Raw genomic sequence first — 21,193 nt, forward strand, 5'->3', positions numbered from 1 at the left:
ACGCCGACGTCTCACCGCTCCTTTTGCTTTCCCATAATCTTGGTTTTCCTTGTGCCCAGCACGGTGAATGGCAAGACACCTCATCGATCAACTCACACGACTTGCTCAAAGTGGAGAGTGGAGTCTCTGTCTCAACCTCCTCCGGCGTGCCGTGACCGGCAATCACAACGCGTTATGGTCCACCGCTGCAACGCGCCTCGTACTGAGCGAGCCGCCGCTGCTCTTGAAATGGGCTTCGCAGCCATGCGCTGATCAAACAAGGCAGGCGACGGCGGTGGTGCTGCTGTACAATGGAGCGCAGCACGCCATGTCCATCGCCGCAACTAAGCCGTCGCAGTTTCCTCAGACCTCTGCCGGGGCAGGAAACCACCCACCCTCACCAGTCGACGCTTCTTCCCTCAAACCTTCTGCGCGCGAGTGGAAGTCTCTAGTGACGCATCGGCTAAAGAAATGCACCCCCAGCAACAGCAGAGGCAGAGGCCATGCGCCACAAGCGCCGCCTCCCCTTTCGTCCTCAACGGTTCAGCCCGGAGTTCACCGAACCGATGCACAATCAAGTGACTCAGTTGCAACTGCCATCACGGATCTGTGCGCGTGTGCTCATTGGTGCGGCATTGCCGTTGACGAGTCGCTTGTCGAGAGGGCTTGTGGACAAGCAGCGGCGAGAAAGCGGCATTGGGGAGAGGGCGTGCGCCGGATCGATGCCCGCACCCGTGGCGCATCGGTGGGGCACGCGCTGCGCCTTCTTCGGAGTGGTTTGCACACCCTTGCACTACCGCAGAGCGCCACCCATGTGACTGGGGGGAACAGCACTCGCGCAGCCGCATCGAAGTCCTTCTCTTTTTCTGTGGTGTATGAGGATGAGCGGCGAGCATCGCGAGATTACACGCCGTCGTCCTCTGCGGTCCCTTCGTCATCGCCAAGAAAACCTCGCGTAACGCGTCGACTCGCTGCTGCGTGGCAGCGTGCGTGCAGTGAAGCGTGTCTGCCAGCGCACATGGAGCCCCTTACCAGCCGTGCTCGTGGAAGCTCGAGATGGACGCGGAGCTTCACAGCTGAAGAAGAGCTGCGTGCACACTTTCAGCGAGCCCTGTGCTGGCGATCGGGTACCTCTGCGCAGGCGATGGTGGACGGAAAGCTGGTGAGGGAGGTAGAGCTGCGGTTGATGTCAGCGTTCGTTGTGGAGTCGTACGTGTCTCTGCGTGGAAAGCTGGAAAGCCATTGTCGCCAAGGTGCCCCCATCGTGCGAACGAGGCGCAATCTGTCGATTGCATCGGAGCTTCAGTGGCAGCTGCTTGTGCTTCTGGTGCTCGCCGATGAGGTCTGTGCCACACTCGGCGGCAGTAATAGCGACTCTCTGGACGCATCACGAAAGGTGGGAGGCGCTACCGAATCCATTGCAGCCCGCGAGTGTATCGTTGCCGTGGCGGCCGTCCAGCTGTGCGCGCTGAGCCACATGCGTTCGCAGAGGCGTGTGACTGTGGTCGCTCGCACCGACACAGAGCATAGGGAGATGAACGCGAGGGAAACGACGGCGGTCGCGCCATACAGTGTCCATACCGTGCGCGCAGCTCGTCGCCTCGTGGAAAGTCTGCTGGCCTTGAACCCGAAGGTGGACGAAGGCGCCGTTTTGTCGCCAACGAGCGCCGATGCCAGCAGCGCGTGGTCGCCTGATAATTGGCTGGGGGAGCATCTCTGCTATCTCGCTGAGGCCGGCTGTCTATCGTCCTCAGCAAGGCGGCACAAGGATCAAGGCGCAATCACCTCGGCGCCTCTCCTTCTGCTTCTTCGCCTGCTCGTGCAGAGCACCTCATGGCATAGCCACTGTGCAGGTGCTGCTGTGAAAGGTGCACAACACCTACGTCACGTGTGTGCGGCCGTGCTGTTGATTGAAAGTGTCTTGCAGCGCGCCTCTGAGGATGAACTACCGCGTCGCCTAGGCGAACTCCGCGGCGCCCTGCAGTTGGCACAGCCACTCGTTTGCGAGGACAAACAAGCGGAGGAAGCGGTGCGGAAACCCTCGCGGGTGCCACGACAGGGCGCCCGGCATCACTCTCGTTCCTCTCACGAAGGCGATTGCGCTGACAGTGGCACCATAGCATTATCGGCCGCCACCGGTTGCTTCGTGTGCCAGGTGCTTGATGGCTGCCCACCGTGGATTTCCCGCCGGCTGCTGTTATCAGGGTCCCCACCCCAACTACTCCGCTCAAGGCCCGGCAACCCCGAGAAGCTGCTGGATCAGGAGCTGCTGCTTGCCGAGGTGATGATACGGCTTAGCCCGGGGATGGTGCTCAACGCCGCCTGGCGGCAGCGTCACGCTCGCGATGTGGAGGCTGTGCTTTGCACGTCACCCGTGGGGAGTTCAACGGAACTCGAGTACGGAGACGCTTTGGACGTTAGAGCCGGTGGAGGCGCCAACTCAACCGCGCTGAGGACAGGTGATTCCGATGCCCGGGTACCCCGCTTACTCCTCCAACAACACAACGAGCTGGTGCAGGTGTGCAGCCGACTGTACGCCTCGACAGGGTCGTGCCCGTACTCCGTCTTCACAACAATTACCTCACTGCCCCCATCGTGGCACACCCTGTCAAGCCCCTTCTTGTCCTCCATTCTTTCCCAACTGGACCCGCCAGCGATCTTCAGGATAGCAGAGGTGCTGCTTGAAGCGCTCATGCTACGACCGTCGTTGTCGTCGGCAGCCCGTCACGAGGGGTACTCGAGAGCGCACCGAAGTGCCCATGCGGCGCGGCTCAGGGCAGATGTTAAGGAGGGTGGTCTAGCGCGAGCGGACGCTGGGGTGACGCAGGCTCAAGCAGCCGTGCTGGCGCTTCAGTGCCTTCTCATGTCGGTGCCAACAGACGATGCCCGTGCAGAGGTGTCGCAACGAGTGCTAACTCGCTTCTGCGCAGCTCTGACGGAGAGTGCACGAGCGGGGGAAGGAGGCAACGCCGACCTCACGAGAGAGATGGTGCATGGTGCTGGCGTGTGTCTTGTTGCCTTGCTGGTATGCGCCTCGCCTTCGCGCTGCAACCTGACAGCAGCCACACAGGATCTCCTGGCTGCGGTCAAATCCCTGGTCGATAGCCGTAGAAATCTTCTACACGGTAGGCGAGAAGGCGACGAAGTTTATGGTGCACTGCACAGCTGGTGGTTGGAGGGGATGGGCAACATCGTGCTTGCGCTACACGCGCAGTTCGCTCGGGGAGCATCGCAGTGCGCGAGGTCCGCGTCGACAGAGCACAGTACCGGGGGGGCACCACATCGCTCCCCGCTTGTGTCTCTGTCGCCAGCGGCTCAACTCGCAGCGTGGTGGGAGAGCCAGTCAAGCCTGCAGACCGCCTCCGATGCTCTGCAGCCGCGCCTTCGCGAGGTCTGCTACTGGACAGGTACGCGGATCATGCGGCTGTGCAACACCGCTGCCTACGTCGCCACCATGTCGACACCGACCCCCAACGCGGCTTCTTCGCCGCCGTCGCTGCCGACACTCTCCACGACGGACGCGGAGGCGGTGAGACTGGCTTGCACGGCAGCCTATGAAATGTTGAGCCTGGAGCAGTTGTGTCACCTCGCTCTTGCCTCGGGCACCTTTCCGGTTCCCGAGGAGGTGCAGGAAGCCTCGAATGCAGCGGCGCGGCCCTCTTCCAGCACTGCGTCGTCGTTGCCGTCGTCAACTCCCGCGGTGTATAATTCGTGTGTTCGCTTACTGGCTACTGCCGAGGCGGGTGGTGTGTTAGAGGGTGACCTCGGTTCTGACGACGGCGTCACGAGCATCTTTACACACCCACTGACTGCTGCGCGGGAACCTGGGGATGGCGCGCTTAACGTCCTGCAGCACCGCCAGGGACACCTCCTCACGGATCGGCAGCATGAGAGCCTCGTGGAGGCGCTGCGCGACTGTTCGAGGCGACGCTGCGTAAAAGAGGCGGTTGCGTTGTTCTACGCCCACGAGCGCCAGCACCGACGCCTTCAGCTGGCAGAGGTAGAGTTATTTGCGGAGACGGCGAAACGGGCGCCGCTGTCGTTCCTCGTACGCCTGTTGCTCTACCTGCCACCACCGTGTGAGAGCGCGGTGCTAGCAAGCGCCATCATCACCGGCGCGTGGAAGGCGTACCAGCGCGCGTTGCACCAACACAGTAATCGGGTGGCGGCAGCCGCACCAGGGGTGAAGCGGGGTGGCAACCAACACGAAGAGTCGTCTCTCGCGTCAAGTATTCACCGCCGTTTGCGTCGACGCGTGGAGCAGGCGTGGTACGAGAGCCTGGCGGTGGCACGTCGCGCGTTGGCGCTTCTCCCCAGCGCCGGTACTGCGGATGACATTGACGAGGCGGAGCAACTCAGGCTCCACTTCATTCTCCAGCGCCTTGTATGCGCGCGTCCGCGCTCGATGCAGCCCTCTGCGTCGCCGAGGCCTGCGCACCCGTCTTCCTCAGGTGTCACTGTGTTTCTCGAGGAGTGGGACAGCTGCACAGTGCAGAGCGCTCAGCTGCTAGCTGCGCTACTGAGGTCGTCGTCGTCATTGGAGAGGTCACGGCAAAGGCATCACGTGCTCCAAGGTGCGTCGGTGCGCCACTCGGTGGGGGAACTTTGCCAAATCATCCAGTTCTGCGACGCCAATGGTGACTCGACTACCGCCGTACAGGAGTACCTGCGGTTGGCGAACTCGCCTGCGTCTCACCCAGCACGCTCGCATCCTTCATCGGCCTCGGCGCGGAAGACACCGAAGTTGCGTAATTCGCCGGCCGGTGCGAACTACGCTCGCGCAGTGCCGCTGTTGCCAGTAGACGTCTACGTTTCGCTTTTGAGTTTAGCACGCATGCACGTGGTGGCCGCGTGCGAGGACGACGCCGCAACCTACGCCGTTCCAGTGGCGGCGGCGGCGTCCTCGAAGTCGGTGCCGCCAGCCACTCGCGTAGCGTATGTGGCGGCTCATCGGGAGACGTCCGAGGAAGTGGCAACAGAATCCCCAGTGGTCTCCGGAGAAGCGCCACACAGCGGTGCTGCACTGATGCGGGATCTTGGGGAAGGTGAGGTTGGAGGTGCGGATGCGGAGATGACACTGTTGCTGCATTTACCCGCTTCCTTGGCGGAGAGTGCCGCCCCACTCTCAGACGCAGTTGCGGGGGCCGCTACCGAGAGCGCTGGTTTGTTGAGGGGCAAGTCTGTTCAAGGTGCAGTCCCGGGCGACAGCAGATACCACGCCAATGGAGAGGACACGCCTGCTTCGGCTGCCACTGCAGCTGCCACTCGTCGCACAATTACATACGCGGTGAACTGCACAGCAGCCGTTCAGAGACTCTCACTGACGCTGCCACGCCCACTCCTACGCATCCTGCGCGCCGACAGCGCTCTCACTCCCTTGACGGCCATACTACATGACGCACTGCGGTGGTGCCGGCTGCGACCGCGATCGAGGCCCGCTCGCGACAGTGCCGCCGCCGCCGCTGCGGACGGACTCAATGCTGCGGCGCTCAACTCGGCCGCTGACTTTGCGGACAGCGACGGCCCCGCCACGGTCGACGTCGTGGCGCGGCTGATCGCTGCGATGTTTCAGCTGGACGGCGCAGAGGTTGACGAGATGGTCGATGTGGCGCATCTTCACCCGTCGACTGCAACAGCGGCCGTGGCGGTGACTCGTCGTATCTTCGCGTGCCGTGTCCCACCTGTGAACCTGGAGTTTTGGCGCCTCGTGCGGCACAGCGACGCCTTGCTGAGCTACATCTGGGACTACGTGTGGGAGCTGTACCAACTGGAGGTGACAGTGCTGTGGGTGTCGCCGGCGCAGCAGCAGCGTGCATACCTGGCCGTTGCCGAGTGCGCCCAAGTGATTGTGGCTGCCTTGCAAGCACTTGACGTGTGGGCGTTGAAGATGCACACTCACGAGGTACGTGAGCGCGGCAGCAGATGGGGCAGCGGTGGCGATGGTGACTACCAGGTCAACATGCAGCCCTCTCTCACGACCGCCCGAAGCGATGTACCTGCGGCAACCTCGAGCGAGCGGAGGTTGTGCGGCTCTGTGGACGAGTGGCGGGCTCGGTTGAGAAGTGGGGCACTTCATCGACTGCATGCGCGCCTGTTCGACGAAGGCAACCCCCTCGCTGTCCCGCGTAGCTTTTATGGCGAAGCAGCACCGGCATTGATCCCCGATTCTCTCGCGTCCTCTGATATGGTGAATACCACCTCCGCTGCGATCGAGTACGTGACGGCGGTGATTCAGCACAGCAGCAGAGCTTTCAAGAGCTGTGCCCCTGCGGACCCCCTGATGCAGCTGGCAGCCAACCCAATCGCAGCGGCATTATCAGCTCCACTCGACAAATCACGCAACAGGAGCGTGATCTCGCCGGGAGGGGTGCAGGAGCTGTTGTCGGTGACCACGCAACAGTATTACGGCGCCCTCAGCCGACTCGTAAGTACCTCGCTGCCAGCCATTGATGACGGAGGGCCTCTGCTGCCCGTACACCTCAGCTCTCTTGCGACGGATACTCTCTCCTACATCCTCCGATGTGTGACCGACACCGCTACAGCTGTGACGCCGCGTCACCCAAATACCATCGGCATCACCGCGGAGTCTGAAACTGGCAGCACCACGGCCCTGCTCGTACGGGTGGCGGCAGCTGAAGGTATGCTGCGGCACATAGCATCGCTCGTGCAGCACGCGCTGGTGCTCGTCGAGGAGGCGGACGCCACACCACACACCGCCAATGCTGATCTCCTGCGCACACTTTGGTGTCTGTCCGGCGAATTTGAGTATTGTGCAGGGTTGCTGGATGAGTGCATGTCATGGTGGACACTTCTTGACCTCGAGGACGCTGTCGCCGCATCGCCCTCCAGCGAGCTACTCGAAGCCAATGACACATCCGGCGGCGATTTTGGCGGTGACATCAGTTCTGTAAGCAAATCGCTGATGACCAGGAGTGCACTGACTCATATCCGCGTGCAGCTCAAACAGCTCACAGCATCGTTTGTGGATCTCTACGCCTCTGGTTGGTGCGGCGGCCTCCATGCGCGGCTGCCAGAAGTCACCCGTGCGCGGATGTGGAGTCGTGACAAGTCGCGCACGCAGCACCTCTACGTATGCGCAGTTTTGCATCACTTCGGCGGCGCCTCCGGGGATGCCGCGATATCCGCGCGGCTGGCGGGAGCAGCGGAAGTCCTGCGGGAGGCTCTCACCCGCCACTCCTCCTCCTCCTACTCGGCGACTTTCAGAGCGGCAATGAACGCTCAGGGACAGCTGCAGTCGGGTTACATCGACCTGGACGCACTCGTGAACAACAAGGGCGAAGACACCACTGAAGCAGCACACTGCACAGCGACCGCCGGAGGAATGCAAGCACTGGAACGTACGCTGCTTGCGTACCTCACGCTGAAGAAGCAGGCCGACAGTGTGGTGGCGTGCACACCCGACCAAGTGGCACTGGTGTCGATAGCCGCCTTGGTGGGTGGTTTTCAGCGGGCTGTGGCAGCATGCCCTTCGCTGTCGCAAGCGGCGCTTCTCTGGCGCTTGTTTCCCGCTCTCCTCGATAATGTGTGTGACACTACGGGCACCCCCGAGGAGACACCACGCGGAGACTGCCATGCTGTGCCTCGACCGATGTGGTGCGAAAGTGACGCTGCCGCAGGGAGGTCGCTGAGGGGGGTGACGTGTTCCGTGCCAACAGCACTCTGGCGGCAGCTCCTGCGCATGTGCGAGGAAAGTCACTCTGAAGCGACTAGTGACGCCGTTCGCGCCAGTGGGGTGCGTGCTGAGGCGCTTGTGATGCACAGCGAGCGCCTTGCCGTGTACGCGGCCCTCCTCTCCCGAAATCCGCTGGTGATTATGGACGTGGTAATGCATCCTCTCCTGCGACATCATCAGCTGGCAGAGACACACCAAGCGCAGTGGCAGCAGGTGCAGGTGGGCGCCGGTGGCACTAGCGCTTCCTGCGCTTCGCAAGGACCGTCGTGCGAGTGGCTAAAGAAGATGCTGCTGTACAGTGCAGTGGATAACACAATTGCCGAAGCGAGGCCGGTGGCGAGCAACGAGGCAGGCGAGTTCGCCTTGCCCGCTGCATGGACGGCAGCAGGCAACACCCTCGGTTGTGGTGACAGTGGTAGGGTGCGGCGCACCTCTTCACCAGGCTCCCTCGCGTTGTTGTCTTCACAGCCATTGCTAGAGCAGTTCGTGTCAACACTCATTCTCGCCGTACTGCGCGATGCATCACTCATATGTGAAGGTCAGACTTGCGCGCTCATCACTTCCGGCTCCAAACAAGATGATGAAGGAATAACGCCCACCCTATCACCGTTACAGTGCTCGTCCTTCGTGTCTTCTTCAGCCGTAGCAATAGAGGTGGCCGAGAGGCGAGAGTCCATGCTGGTGGAGCTAGTGCAGCATCTCGCCTACATCACTCCGCACGCGTTGCACACGGTGTTTCGTTGGATTACCGGAACACCATATCCTCCCGCAGCACACACCCAGAGGTCCGCCGCCTTTCCTGAAGAAGCCACACCACAGGCCAAACTGAAATGCAAAGCACTAAGCTGCGTGGATGCCACGACGCTGCGCCGGCTGCGGGTTGCAATGCTCTCATGCGGTCCATGGCCTGCTAGTGTGGCTCGAAAACTTCTCCAGTACGCCATGCGTGCTCAGGGAGTAGCCGCAGATGGGTCCGCGGCACAGGCACATCGTGGCGACTTTCAGACTGCAGCGATCCTGTTTCCTGAGGCACTCGAGCTCTATCAAGGTCTGCAGCTGCAGCGAGAGAGCGAGCGAAATCATGCTGCTGCGGTATCACGCGCGCTGACGGTCACCGCGCAATGCCCAGTTGACACTGCCGAAGGTGTACGAAGGCCTCTCCTGCTCCGTGTTCTTCAGCATTACGGCGATCAGGTAGAAGGCAGCTCGCAACACGAGCAAGAAGACGGCAGCGGCGCCGCTGACTCGCGCTGTCAAGGCTCTCTTTATCCTTCGCCTATGTCGAGCTCACCAGCCGACGCGCTGTCAGTGCTGTGCTCTCGAGAACACCGCTTCGTTGTTGGGTCGTCGTCGTTGCTGCTTCCCGCCCCCGCGGCGCCGAGCTTCTCAGTCGTCAGCACCAGCTATGCGGATTGCATCGCTGCCGACGTGCCGCTCTCTGCGATCCAGCTCGCCTGCGAAGAAGGTGCGCGCCTGGTGAAGGCTTCCTGCCCATCAACTGCACGGGCTGCTGAGGCAGCAGCGGCGGCTCGCATCGCGCAGTGTATGCGCGACCTCGCCACTGCGCCGTCTCACGCCGCGTGCGTTCGCCTTCTCAGTGATGGGGCTCTTGCGACGGACGTGATAGCGATGCCCAGCGAGAGTGTGGTGGATGCCGTGATGTTTGCCTGGCGAACGTTGCTCTTGAGAAGTGCCGAGTTGGACTGCTCTGGGCCGGATCGGAGCGGTGCTGGCAGCGGCGCCGGAGTGATTACCGCTGAAGTGCACCGCCCGACACGAAACCTGCAACCACCACGCAGTTGCTCCAGAGACCGTCACCGCAGGACGGTGCTGGACGTGTACGCGATGTTCTTCCTCCTCACATCTCGCGTGTGTGATCGACTTGCCACGACTACGCCACTGGCCGCACGACCGAAAGAGGGACGGCGGGTCTTGAGTGGGCAGCGCCGGTTGAACGCTTTGAAGCGAGAAGTGACAGCTTACTGGGCTGCAGTGTGGGCAGACGAGGTGATGACTTTGGAATCTATGGCCAACTTCAGTACCGCGCGCGAGGCAGAGGCGATTGGCGCCCGTATCGACGAGTACTGCCACAGCGGCGCGGACGGAGTCGCCATGTACTCCCCCACGTTGGGTCATGTGACCCTGAAAGAGCACCTGTGCCGCGCTCAGACACGTTTGCAGAGAGCGTCGCAGGAGAGCTCCGCGTCTTGCTCGTCTCTACGGGCCACGCATCCGCCAGAAGCGGCTGACGGCAAGGCTGCAGCGGAGCTCTTACATCTTCTCAAGGAGGTGAGCGCACACCTGCGCGATGCAGGCGCACGACTGACCTCGCTTCCCCGCAGGATCCCTGCAGAGGCTAACCTGCGCGCGGCACAGGAGCGGACTTGGTCGTTGTGGCCACCTGCCGCCTCGGATACGCACCGGCTACGGGCGGCCATGCGCGAGAGTTTCCGCAAAAGTGCCTGTGTCACCGTCACGGTCCGCAACCCGGTCTCGGTGGTCGCGTACCTGCGTGCCTGGCAGCGAGAGCACAGCTCGCCCCCACCGTCAGGGCGGCCAGACACACGCGCAGAGCGCCGTTCGGAAAGCGCGAGGGCAACCGCCCTCAGCGAGTACGATGTAAGTGGCGCGGTGTGCATCTTACTGCCAGCGATATGCCTGCAGTCCTCTTCTCTTGCGGCGCAAGGCGGCAAGCAGCCTGCGACCCCTAAGAGAGGTGCGCAGTGGGTACCACCGCGCACCTCTGCCTCATTGATGGACGTCTGGCGTGTCGCAGATGTGTTTGTGCGGTGTGGACGCCTTGTCCTCACGTGTATGCCGCGTGACGGCAGCCGCGAGGCATCAGACTGCGACCCAGCACGCGGCAGTAGTGAGGACTCTGACGAAACAGACCCTTTCCAGGGTGAAGTAGAGAGCACAGCCCCCGAGGCCAGCACCGCCGGTGCAGGAGTGGTGATGCAGGCGCTCTTGGACCTGGTGTCGCTCGAGGATGCACGCTTGCAGAAGGAGCAGCAGCAGGGATGGAGGCGGCAACGTGCAGGACTCCCCTCCTACAGCACCTCCAGTGATGACATGCTCCAGCTGCTTGCTGTTCTGCGTCAACTGCGCCAGCGACTGCTCCCTCCTGCGGCTGCTGCCACGGTGTCCGGAGCACATGGCACCGGGGTGCCCTTCACAACTGGGTCAGCACCATGGGCCTCCTTCATACCTCTTTCTTACTCATACGTGCTGAGCACGTCGCCCGCTAGCCGTAGTGGTGATTTAGGCGCGACGGACATGGACCCGTCGTCTCTGGCGCTCTCCCGTGATGCCATCGCCTGGCACTCGTACCTCCACGTGCTTCACCTGTGCGGCAGTGGCCTACTGGACCGTGTCGTGCAAGGTCGCGGGCGTCGTGCTTCGCCGTCTGCTGCTACGCTGACGCACGTCGCTCACCAGTTGCAACGACTGGTGTCACTGTCCGGGCTTGAAGAGCAGGCAGCTCAGCCTACGGTGTCGTCTGCGTTGCGAGCCGGCCTGTTGAATACTCGGGAGGCACAGCGCATCATCTGCTTCCAGTTGCGCGGTCTGCAGCATGTTCGAGGCCACGTAAACACGTTAGGATGGACAGTAGCGCAGCAGATAACGATGCTACAAGCTCAGCAAAGCACCATGGCAGCAGTGACGGCGGTATGTGCGCTGCAGCGCCCCGCTCACCACGGCCAAGAGCGTCTCCAAGAAGCGGGTGCGTGCAGCGGGACTGCTGCTGGACCTTGCAGGCGCTCTGCAGGGGTGCAAGGCCGAGTAACTGCAGAGGTGAATAGGCCGCACATCAATCACGTTGAACAAGCTACAGCGGAGTGCTTCTACCCCGCTCTGGCGCGCTCGTTGCGGCTGATCTCTGCGGCACATCCACCCAGCGCTGCCGCTGACGCATCAGCGCAAGAGGCGGTCCTATCGCGACTGCATTCTCGGGTTGAGGATCGTATACAACGTGCTCACGACGACGTGACGGAGGTGGTGACCGAGTGTGCAGCTGCCACTGGTGCGGCACGTCGCGGGCACCCCTCCGCCTTCCCCCGAGCGTCGGAGAAGACGGCAACAACGGCGACGGCGGAGAGTGACAAGGCGGCTGCGACGCTGTTGGCCACCGTACACAGCGCCTTTTGTGAGTCAGGGAAGCTGCAGAGCGGATCAACCCATGGGCAGCAGAATGGCGAGACTGCTCACACCTTCACTAAACCAACAGTCATACCCGTTTGCTCCTGCAGAGAGCTGCATGCGCTTCTCTCTGCTGTCGTCGCCACCGTTCAGCGGCGCTCGCGCAACCCCGACCCGCAGCTGCTACTTGACTTCCTCAGTGGCAGCGAGCGCGAAGTGCTGGGGCCGCTCGCGGCAGCTGCTGAAGACTCCTATCTGGAGAGGCTCATGAAGGCTGTGGCTCTCGCTGCATCCGCATCCTCGTCCAAAGAGCCTCGGCACCGTATAGTAGAGGCAGGGTTGACCCTGTGCACTCTTCTGCGCCCGTGGTTGCCTCTCTCAACCTCCGCGCGGGAGACGTGCGCAATGGAGGCGACGCTGTGCCTCGTTACACTCGCACTACAGCAGCGTGCGCGCCTGAGCGAGAAGGGCGGCGCTCGAACTGCCGTGAGAGCGTCTTCGGTGCCTCTCCATGATCTCGTTCACGCTGTGCTCGTCGACGTTCTACATCATCAGCAGTCTGTGCGACTGTCGGGACGGGGTATCGCGCTCCTCGGCATCATCTACAACCAGTTGCGCCTCTTGGAGGGGGCGAAGGGCGGAGTGCACCGCCTAGTGCGTGACCGCCGCAACTCTCACACGATGCCGCGCGCGGATTCGAGCCTATTGCTGTGGCGAATTCTCAGCGCGTTGAGCACGTTGTCTGAGAAAGATGCGGCAGAGGTGCGTGATGCATGGATGGCAGAGTGCGAGGCCGGTGTGAGTGCTGGCGAATCGAGCATGGCCGAGCATGAACCTGCACAAGTGCTTGACATGGATGTCCCTACATCTTTTGCGAAGAAGGGCAGGCTGCGCACAGAGAATGGCAATGCAAGCACCGCTATGCGCAACGGCGCGCACGTGATCGAGGTGCTCTACCGTGGAGCGTTGCAGATTCTTGGCGAAGGCGGCAGCGGTCATGGGGCCACGGAGGAGAGCGGGCGTTGGAAGTCGCCCCTGCTACTTGCAGCAACCCGGTTGCGGGCATGGTTGGCCAGTGAAGAGATGCCGGCTGGATGTCGAGGTTCGATAACTGCGCACAGAAGCGACTCAGCAACAGCAGGGGCGACGCTGCATGCATCTATGGCTTCCACGCCAGTCCTTCCGCAGCTCTGTGTCTTGGAGGAAGCCCTGTGTAGCATGCTGGTCGGGGTAGGCGAAAGGCCCAGTGCTGCGCGCAGCAGCCGTGGAGAAGACCGCGGCTCTACTAGTGGAGGGAAACGAGGCACTCTGGCAATACGCCGCGACTGGCTTGCGTGTCTTCGCGTGTATAGCCTCTACGCAACTCTGAAGCGCACGTGCTCAGCACCTCTGTGGAAAGGGCCGCAGCGCTGCCTGCAGAAACACGTGCAAAACGGCGACGGTGGCAGCCCTCGTCACGACAACGGTCGAAGTTATCGTGACTGTAGCAGCGCCAACGTTGGCGATGTCGCAGCGCTTGTTCTGGAACTCACGACAGTGGCAGCGCTCTCGGCGGCAGAGGTGGCGCCGCACTTGCGGCGCACCGGGGCCGTCTCAGACGCGCGTCAACTCGCTCTTCTCTCACGTTTTGTGCGCTGCTGCGACTCTCTCGGCATGCCGCTGTCCAGCCTTCCACCTCCACCAGGACTCCAGCAGTGGGGGCGGGAGCGCGCATCGGCAACACCAGTGATGACGCAAGTTGCCGCACCTGGCGGCACTGTGCTTGGATGTGTTGATGTCGATGCGCACGAGGCAGTGCGCCATCTCGCAGCGCGACTTCTTTCTGGAGCGAATGTACCGCCTTCAGCGCCGTCTACCGAAACGCTCTTCCACGACTGGCGTGCCGTGCTGACCCCACTGCAGGCGCTGCGACGCGTAACTTCAGCCTTTGCGGCCCCAGAAACAAGTGGGCACGAAGGTGGTGGTGGTGGTGGTGCGACGACGCACGGAAGTGTGTGGCTCTTCAGCACCTCCTCTGCAGGACTGCAGTGGGCACGCAAGTGCCGAGGCAATTTGTCATCGACCACGTCGGCGACGTGCCTCGAGGCACCAAGTAGCGATGCTGACAACGGTGACTGCGAGGCTACGCAGCGCAATGGTCATCAGCTGCCGCAGAGCCAAAGCTGCCATTGCCACTACGATCGACTTCTCCAGGGTATTTTCTACGCCACACTGCGTCTCCTGTGGCGCACAGAGCACCTCTCCAAGCTCCCCCCGCAGGTTCTGCTAAAGGAGTTGCTACACCCCCTAGCAGAGCTGGAGCGCGCCGCAGCGGCGACGTTGACGAGCCTCTGCACCGCAACGGAGATGGCACAGCGCGCAGCACAGTCGACTGCGCACGACAACGATGACATGTCCGCTGAAGTACTCCGGAGGATATTCAATCGACTCGCCGTACTCACTCACGTGGCTCATCGGCTTTCAACACACCCGATGCTGAGAGCGTCAGCGGCCGACGCTGGGGCACGTGGTGGAGGCGGTGGCACAAGGGCTGGCTGGACCACGGCGTTGATCGTCTTCAAACTGCTCACGCAGATAGAGGAGGCGCTCTACACGCAATGTGGAAGGCCTCAAGGGGACAGCAGAGGTGCTGAGTCCACGGCACGTACCAACGCAGCTTTTGCTTCACCCTCGCAGGTGTTCGCAGCCCGATACGCCGACGTGCTCGCGCAGCGCGGGACGGGCGTCTCCGACTATCTTTCCTTTCTACTCATCGTCTCGTGCCACTTTCACCAGCTGCCCCCAGCGCACGAGGACGCCGCTCCTAAAGAGTCAGAGTTTGACGAGGAACGCAAGCGGCTACTGCGACACGCGCAGCTGCGTCACGCCGTTGCGCTTGCCGCTCCGCCATCTGCTGTCGGTGCGGTGATGGAGCTCTTTCAACCAACGCCCATGGCACCACGCCTTAGTGCCACGGCGGCTGACCCGCGTCTATCCATCCCTATCGCTGCAGGATCGACTACTACGTTGAGCAGCAACATAAACAAGCAGCTGCCGGACGCATCCAGTGTGGAAAGCCCCAGCGGTGAAGTGGGCGGTCTTCTACAGGTCCTAACACCCGACGAGGCGGCCCTCTTGCAGCGCCTGCATCACCTCTTGCAGGCGACACTGCCACTGAGGTGCCGAGGCATCAAGTGATGGTTGTAGGGTGCGAGGTGTTCTTGGTAGTGGTGGCCTTGGCTTCGATGCAGAGGTCACGCAATTATTAAAGGCAGAAAGGGAGAGGGGGGTAAAAGAGAGAAAAGGAGCGCAGTGATACATGTCGTGCACGGCCGTGGCGTCAGCCTCTCGCGTGTTCCCCCCCCCCCCCCCACCCACCACACACACACACCACTACCACTCTCATCCTACTCACGCGACTGTGTAGGCCTGCCTGCCTATCTAGCTCTCCCCTGTGTGCGCAAGGGAGAGCGAAGAGTTGGCTTGTTGAAAGAACGTGGTAAAGACGGCAGCCCGATCATCAAGAAGCGTCAGTCAGCCCAAGGGCGTCTATAGGCGCATTCGTTCCTGCGCCTTCATCGGCGCTGCTACATACCCCATGTGTCGCTTCAGGAACGATGCCACTCTCGCTTCCTCCTCTTCCTCTTCCCTCTCTTGCCCTCTATTCCCCTTGTTCTGCTTGTCGGCAGTGTTAGCCCTAGCCACTTATCTCACCTCCCCGCCACTTACATGCATACGCACACCGAGACAGAGACGTGCAGAGTTGCTCCTGTTGTTTTTTCCTGGAGCAAGCGGGAGACGAGAGACGCTAAGGCTTCAAACGGCAGTCGCTCGTCTGCGCCCCCTACACTCAGCCTCGCGCGCGCGCACTGACTCGCCGATTTCCTCACTCTTTCGCACTACGGACGCAGAGGCAACCGTACACACCTCTACTCTCTTAGAGGTTTTCTCCCTCCCTTCCCCTCTGCCTCCTCTTTGCCCCTTTCGTCGCCCCAACTCTCTCTCTCTCTCTCTTTCTCCCTCGCTCCGTGCTCGCGTGCACATACACACGCGTGCGAGTACCATAGTCATCTCTTCCTGCCTGTGCTCTTCTCGCGTCCCTCTCTCTCTCTGTGTGTGTGCGTTTCTTTGGTGAGCCAAAATGTCGAGAGACGCGGAGGCAGGCTCGGCCTCCGGGTCGAGCGTCACGTCCTTCCCATCAACCTCCCTTCTTCCGCGACTAACTCGGTCCTACAGCGACGGCCTCCTCATCAGCCAGTGTGACTCGGCATCGTCACACACTGGCTCGTTGTCAGCGCACGGGATGCCAACCAACTCACTTACTTGGTCCCCGCCTCGACCGGTAACGTGTGTAAACGTGGCCGCTCCTGCGCCAGCAGTTCAATCGACGAACGCGTCACAGGTGTCGCCTGTTTGGGCTCTCTCGACGCCTCACCCCACCGCGACGGTGACCAGCGCCAGAACTGCCGCCGCGATGGAGCGCACAAGCGCCAGTCGAGCCACTTGCCGCGTCGTCGCCGGATGCCGGATCTCGCCGAAGCTAACCGAGCTGCTCCGTGCAGCGGCAACGAGGGAAGACGGGGATGCGCCGTTTCTCGACGTACCAGCCGAGGTGCTCCTGCTGGAAAGCAGTTGTGGTACGCCTAGCACTCAACACACTAGGCGTGGCGAGCCGGCCACTGCGGCTCCGCTCCAGGGCATCGCACACGCCTACCCGACAGAACCACCGCTGACAGCAACATCAGGCGCCCATCGACGCACCTCACCGTCATCCCCAGCATCTATATCAGCCGCGGAGGCGCTCATGGTGGACCCCGACGCGCCGCGTTCAAGCCGACAGCACTTGAGCTACAAAATCCACGCGGCACCGCGCAATGGTACCAACAGTGCACGCACATCCGGCGTCCTCGCGCCGCTCTCCGGCACCGCCACACCACCGACCTCCCCTTTCACTAAAAGCGGTGCTCGGACGCCGGCCTCGTCTCCTGTTGTTGCGTACAGGACAACAGCGCCGCCGTCCATAACGTCGCCGGTGTCGTTCGGTGGTGCGATGCTGATCCTCTTGACTCCAAAGTCATCGCTGAGTGGCGCCGAGGTCGAAGTCACTCCGGCACTTCTGCTCGGAGGCGGCACCGCCGTCACGCCAAGCGTCCACCCAAGTGCTGCACAGTCTCCCGGTGTGGCGGCGACCACCACGAGCTCCTTTTCTGCAGCCACAGGCGCACTTCGGCCTCTGCCGTCCAGCACTCCATCCAATGCCCACGGCGGTGGCCAGCACGTAGAGGTGCCGTTATGCTTTCAGGGGTTTGCAGTGTACCGTCACAACCAGCTTGAGCGGCACATCTCCGTCAGCAGTCGCGGACGTTCGTCACCGGCTGCGTCGGCCGCAGTGACGACCTCGGTGCTGGAGCGGTCACGGCGGACATCGAGTGTCGCCAGTGCGCTCTCGATGAGCGGTTTCACCGATGCCCCGTACGACTTCGACGGTTTCCTCGACGGCGCAGCGGTGTCCTTTGTGGGCGAGGCGGATGATTTGCACGGGGACCCACTCTACAACGGTAATGACAGTGGGGACACTTACGAGGACGGCGAGGGGTACAGGATGGTCGATGACAATGACGATGACGGAGACGGCAGCTGCCATGATGTCGTTCAGAGACGGCAGAGAAAAGTGGTGATGAAGGGAGCCATGCCTCCTGCCGCCGCAGTCGCAGCATCGGAGTCGGAGTCGGAGTTGGAGCTGTCGCAGGGCCAGGAGCTCACAAGCATGCAATGGAATGGCAACGTGTATACCTGCGCGACAGCAAACTTCAACGTCAGCGGGCCAGTGACGCGCATCCCTATCGCGGCGCATGCATCATCATCGCGGACCGAAAGGCATCTGCGCATATCGCTCATGCACACCACTGGCAGGTCCAACTCCGCGTCTAGCTGCGGCAGCGGGGGCGGTGGCTCGATGCGTCTCAGCACCTTCGACCGAACCACACTGACGATGCCGCAGAAGCTGTTCGCGTCGCAAGGGGCACTACTGCGCTCACTGTCGACGCAGACGCATATCAGCACCTCTGGCGGCAGCCACCGCCTTGCCGGCGTCCGCAGTGGCACCGCGGAGAGCCCGTCCAGTGCGCCGGATCTGCCCATGTTCGTATCGACCTCGTATTCACCCTGCTCGGGGTCGGCAGCTGCGGCCGCCGCCGGCGGCAGCGGTGCGGGTGACCGATTCCTTCCTCCACAGGTCGGCAAGGGCTCGACATGCTCATGGGAAAGGGTCCGCTGCACCCCAGCAGGCACCGTCGCGCGACCTGCGACGCGGCACTGCAGCACCCGCTGGCACGGGTACAACGACAGCAGGACCACTCGACGCCTTAGTGGCAGCCTCCATCGACCCTTGAGCAACCTGCTCGACACCCCTGGTGGGGCACCAAAACGTGTTCAGCAGACCCGCAGCAGCTCTGGTGCTGAGGGGCGCACGTGGAGCTCCGAGAGGTGCGGTGAGGGCAGGGGCCGAGGGAGAGACAGAGATAGGCCGAGCAGAGCAAGCAGCGGTGGCGAGAATATCAGCTGCAATCGAAGCTCAGCTCAATGGAAACGGTTCGTCATTCGCCCACCGCCGCTGCATCTGTGCAACACGAGCAGCAGACGACGGAGGCATGCACTGGGATCGCCGGCGGCAGCTGACGGGCACGCTGACGGTGATGACCGCGCGGCAGACTTGCACGAGTGTGCGACCTCTGCGTCGCTACTCCCACCCCCCTCTCGCCAAGCTCTTTCATGGCAGTCACCTGCTACTTCTAGCACGACCACCGGAGCAGCAGCGGAGGGCCAGGAAAGGGATTTGCACTCAGCGCATGTGCGAGGCACCACCATGGTGACCCCAGTGCCGTTGCCACACGAAGACATCATGCACACGCAGAACCGGTCGACAATGCCCCTCGGTGGCGCCAACGGCAGCAAAGTGCCGAGACCTTTAAGCTGTAGCCATCGCGAACAGGGGCAGTGTCACCATCGCCACGGGCCGCACCGGGACTGGCACTTGCGGTTGCCACGGCTAACGCTTCCGTATGGCACCTTAGGGGTGCTGCTGACGATGGCCACCCTTGTTGTCGCCCACGTTATCGTGCAGTGTATTCTGTCAAACTCGCTCACAGGGCGCCACACGTATGTCTTCTCAGAATTGGTTCTCTTTGTGGAGGATTTCACGCTACTGCCTGTTATGTCATGTGAGGTATTCACCAGCTCGCGGAGTAAGGATCCTGCGCGGCCGAGCCTCCGTGACCTGCACTGGACACCACCTAAGAGCATCACGCGGTTGTTGTGTGCGGTCATCCAGTTCATGGATCTCACGGAGTCCGTGCCTACGCTCTCACATGCCTCTCAGAGCCCGTCGGAGCCGCGAGACGAAAAGCGTTGCGCCCCGTTGCGGTGCGACGACAACCTCGGCAACCTCAGCGCCGTTGCCGTGCCCACGGAGCAGCCGCAGCCCATCACGGACGGAAATTGGGAGGGCGAGCATAGTATGCTCGACTCCAGCATGGTCTGTATCAGTACCAACAGCAGCAGCATCGCTTTCCGGGGCGACATAGAGGCAGCACACGTCACTGGCACTCGGACAGGCATTGCAGGCGGTCTCCTTTGACCTTTCGGCCGCTGGTGCTGCCCTCTTTGACCACCTCCGGAGGCGCCAGGATAGGCGCCGCGCAGCTGTTTGGCAGATGTGGAGGCGTCCTCAGGTACACGCCGTCTGCGACGGGAGCTGCTCAACGGAATTCTTTGCCTCTCCGTACCTGGCCAGCGAGCACGCCAGCGAGAGGAAGGTGCCGAAGACGTCTGCGCACGTGTACGGCATCGACCCATACTCCCTCGACATGTCCAGACCTCTCTTCCTGCTCAGCAAGGCGCCATCTTTGATGAGCGGCGACGGTGTCGCACACATTGCGCCTATACTGCTGCTTAACATAGCATACCTGGAAAAAAAGGCTATCGCGTGTGCGGGCGACTCAGACTCGTGCGTCTCACCTTGGGGCGGATCTTGGCAGAGAGGTATGCGCACCCCCGTTTCATGCGACTGGGCAGCGTATCTATGTGTACGGAGGTGCAGAGTCGTTCATCCTCGCTTGTCGCCTAGTCGCCGATGCACTGCTGCGCCGGCATGTAGAGCCGGACGCCACGCGTGCGTCGTCGCAAGAGCGGTGACCACCTGCCGGCTGCCGGAAAGCAAAGACTTTGTGCTGGGGAAATGTCCATCGAGTGAACTCCCGTGGGTGCAGCAACCCTTGAGCTACTTCCTCGTGCTTATCATGGACTCTGTCGTCCCACCTCCCCCCCCCTCTCTCTCTCCCCCCACCGAACATCCTTTCCGCGTGGTGCCAATGGACGTCATGTCGATCGACAAAGAGCAAGGCAAGCCGAACGTGGTGCTGCACACACCGCTACCAGGGTTTGTGTGGGCGTTGTGGTCGTACGTCCTCAGCAGTCGGATGTACCAGGGCTTGCTGCACCCTATCCGCGGTCACTGCGAAACCGCCGCAACGCTGTACGATCAGCCCATGCGCAGGGTCATCTGTTAGCCTCTTTATAGTCAACTGCTCACTGTTCATGCACGAGCGGGGTTCTCAGGGCGAACAATGTTGGCCTATCGCAGGCCTTGCTGACGCGGCAGCGAGACACACTCAACGTCCTGTGGATGGGCGAGCTGTGCAGGGAGACGCATATGATTCTGCCTATTGGTGCGGCTTTCCCATCGTGATTGAAAGCGTACCAACTTGTGAGGCCGTCAGAGGCGAGCCATGCACCCCGAGCCCATCGCCTTCTCGTGCGTGATCTCACCGCTGTCCACCGTCCTCCATCGCACCCGTCCATACCGACCTGGCTAGCAAAGACGTCAGCGGGAGGAGCGAACTGAAGGGGAGGGGGAGGGGGCGAGGCGGATGTGCTCTCGTGGCTGCCAACGCCTTACCGCATCTCTGGCGCACATCTCCACGGCTCTAACAGGATACGCCCCCTGAAACGGCGTCTTATGTTGTCGGGCGCGGCGTTGGCTGCAATGGAGGTGACTGTCGCAGCATAATCCCTGGAGGATGAATGTAATCAGTGGGTGCCCATGACGCCACCACTGCGGCTGCTGCTGAAGACAACAGTGCCTGAGATTATGAAGCTAGCTCGCCAATTCTGGCGCCCTAGTCAGTGTACGACAGCGTTGTCCTGCACCGGATCGACACGGCTGGTGCCATGTGGTCGCTTGCAAGCGAGAGCCTATCAGCAGCGCTGTCGCTGCCGTGTGGCCCGGTACCCAGCGCTCCTTTGTTGTCACCTAGTCCAAAGACCCCGCGGCGGGGATTCGGGTGTACGTCGTTGCGCAGGTCCCCGTGGGAGTATTCGCAGTGGACCTCGTCGGTGATGCTG

The 21,193-nt window shown here is 62.0% G+C and overlaps 2 protein-coding genes across 2 annotated transcripts; both read left to right on the top strand.

Annotated features, from left to right (window-relative positions):
• Window positions 1-67: 67 nt before the first annotated feature.
• On the top strand, window positions 68-14,989 carry LPMP_080350 (hypothetical protein; the record flags this gene model as incomplete). The annotated part of the gene is made up of 1 exon (XM_010705864.1): window positions 68-14,989. One exon carries the CDS (start codon window positions 68-70, stop codon window positions 14,987-14,989), a length of 14,922 nt encoding a protein of 4,973 aa, XP_010704166.1.
• A 943-nt stretch (window positions 14,990-15,932) lies between these two features.
• LPMP_080360 (hypothetical protein) lies at window positions 15,933-19,427 on the top strand (the record flags this gene model as incomplete). The annotated part of the gene is made up of 1 exon (XM_010705865.1): window positions 15,933-19,427. One exon carries the CDS (start codon window positions 15,933-15,935, stop codon window positions 19,425-19,427), a length of 3,495 nt encoding a protein of 1,164 aa, XP_010704167.1.
• Between the last annotated feature and the right edge of the window lie 1,766 nt (window positions 19,428-21,193).

Source organism: Leishmania panamensis (assembly GCF_000755165.1).
Source record: "Leishmania panamensis strain MHOM/PA/94/PSC-1 chromosome 8 sequence".
Lineage (NCBI taxonomy): Eukaryota > Euglenozoa > Kinetoplastea > Trypanosomatida > Trypanosomatidae > Leishmania > Leishmania panamensis.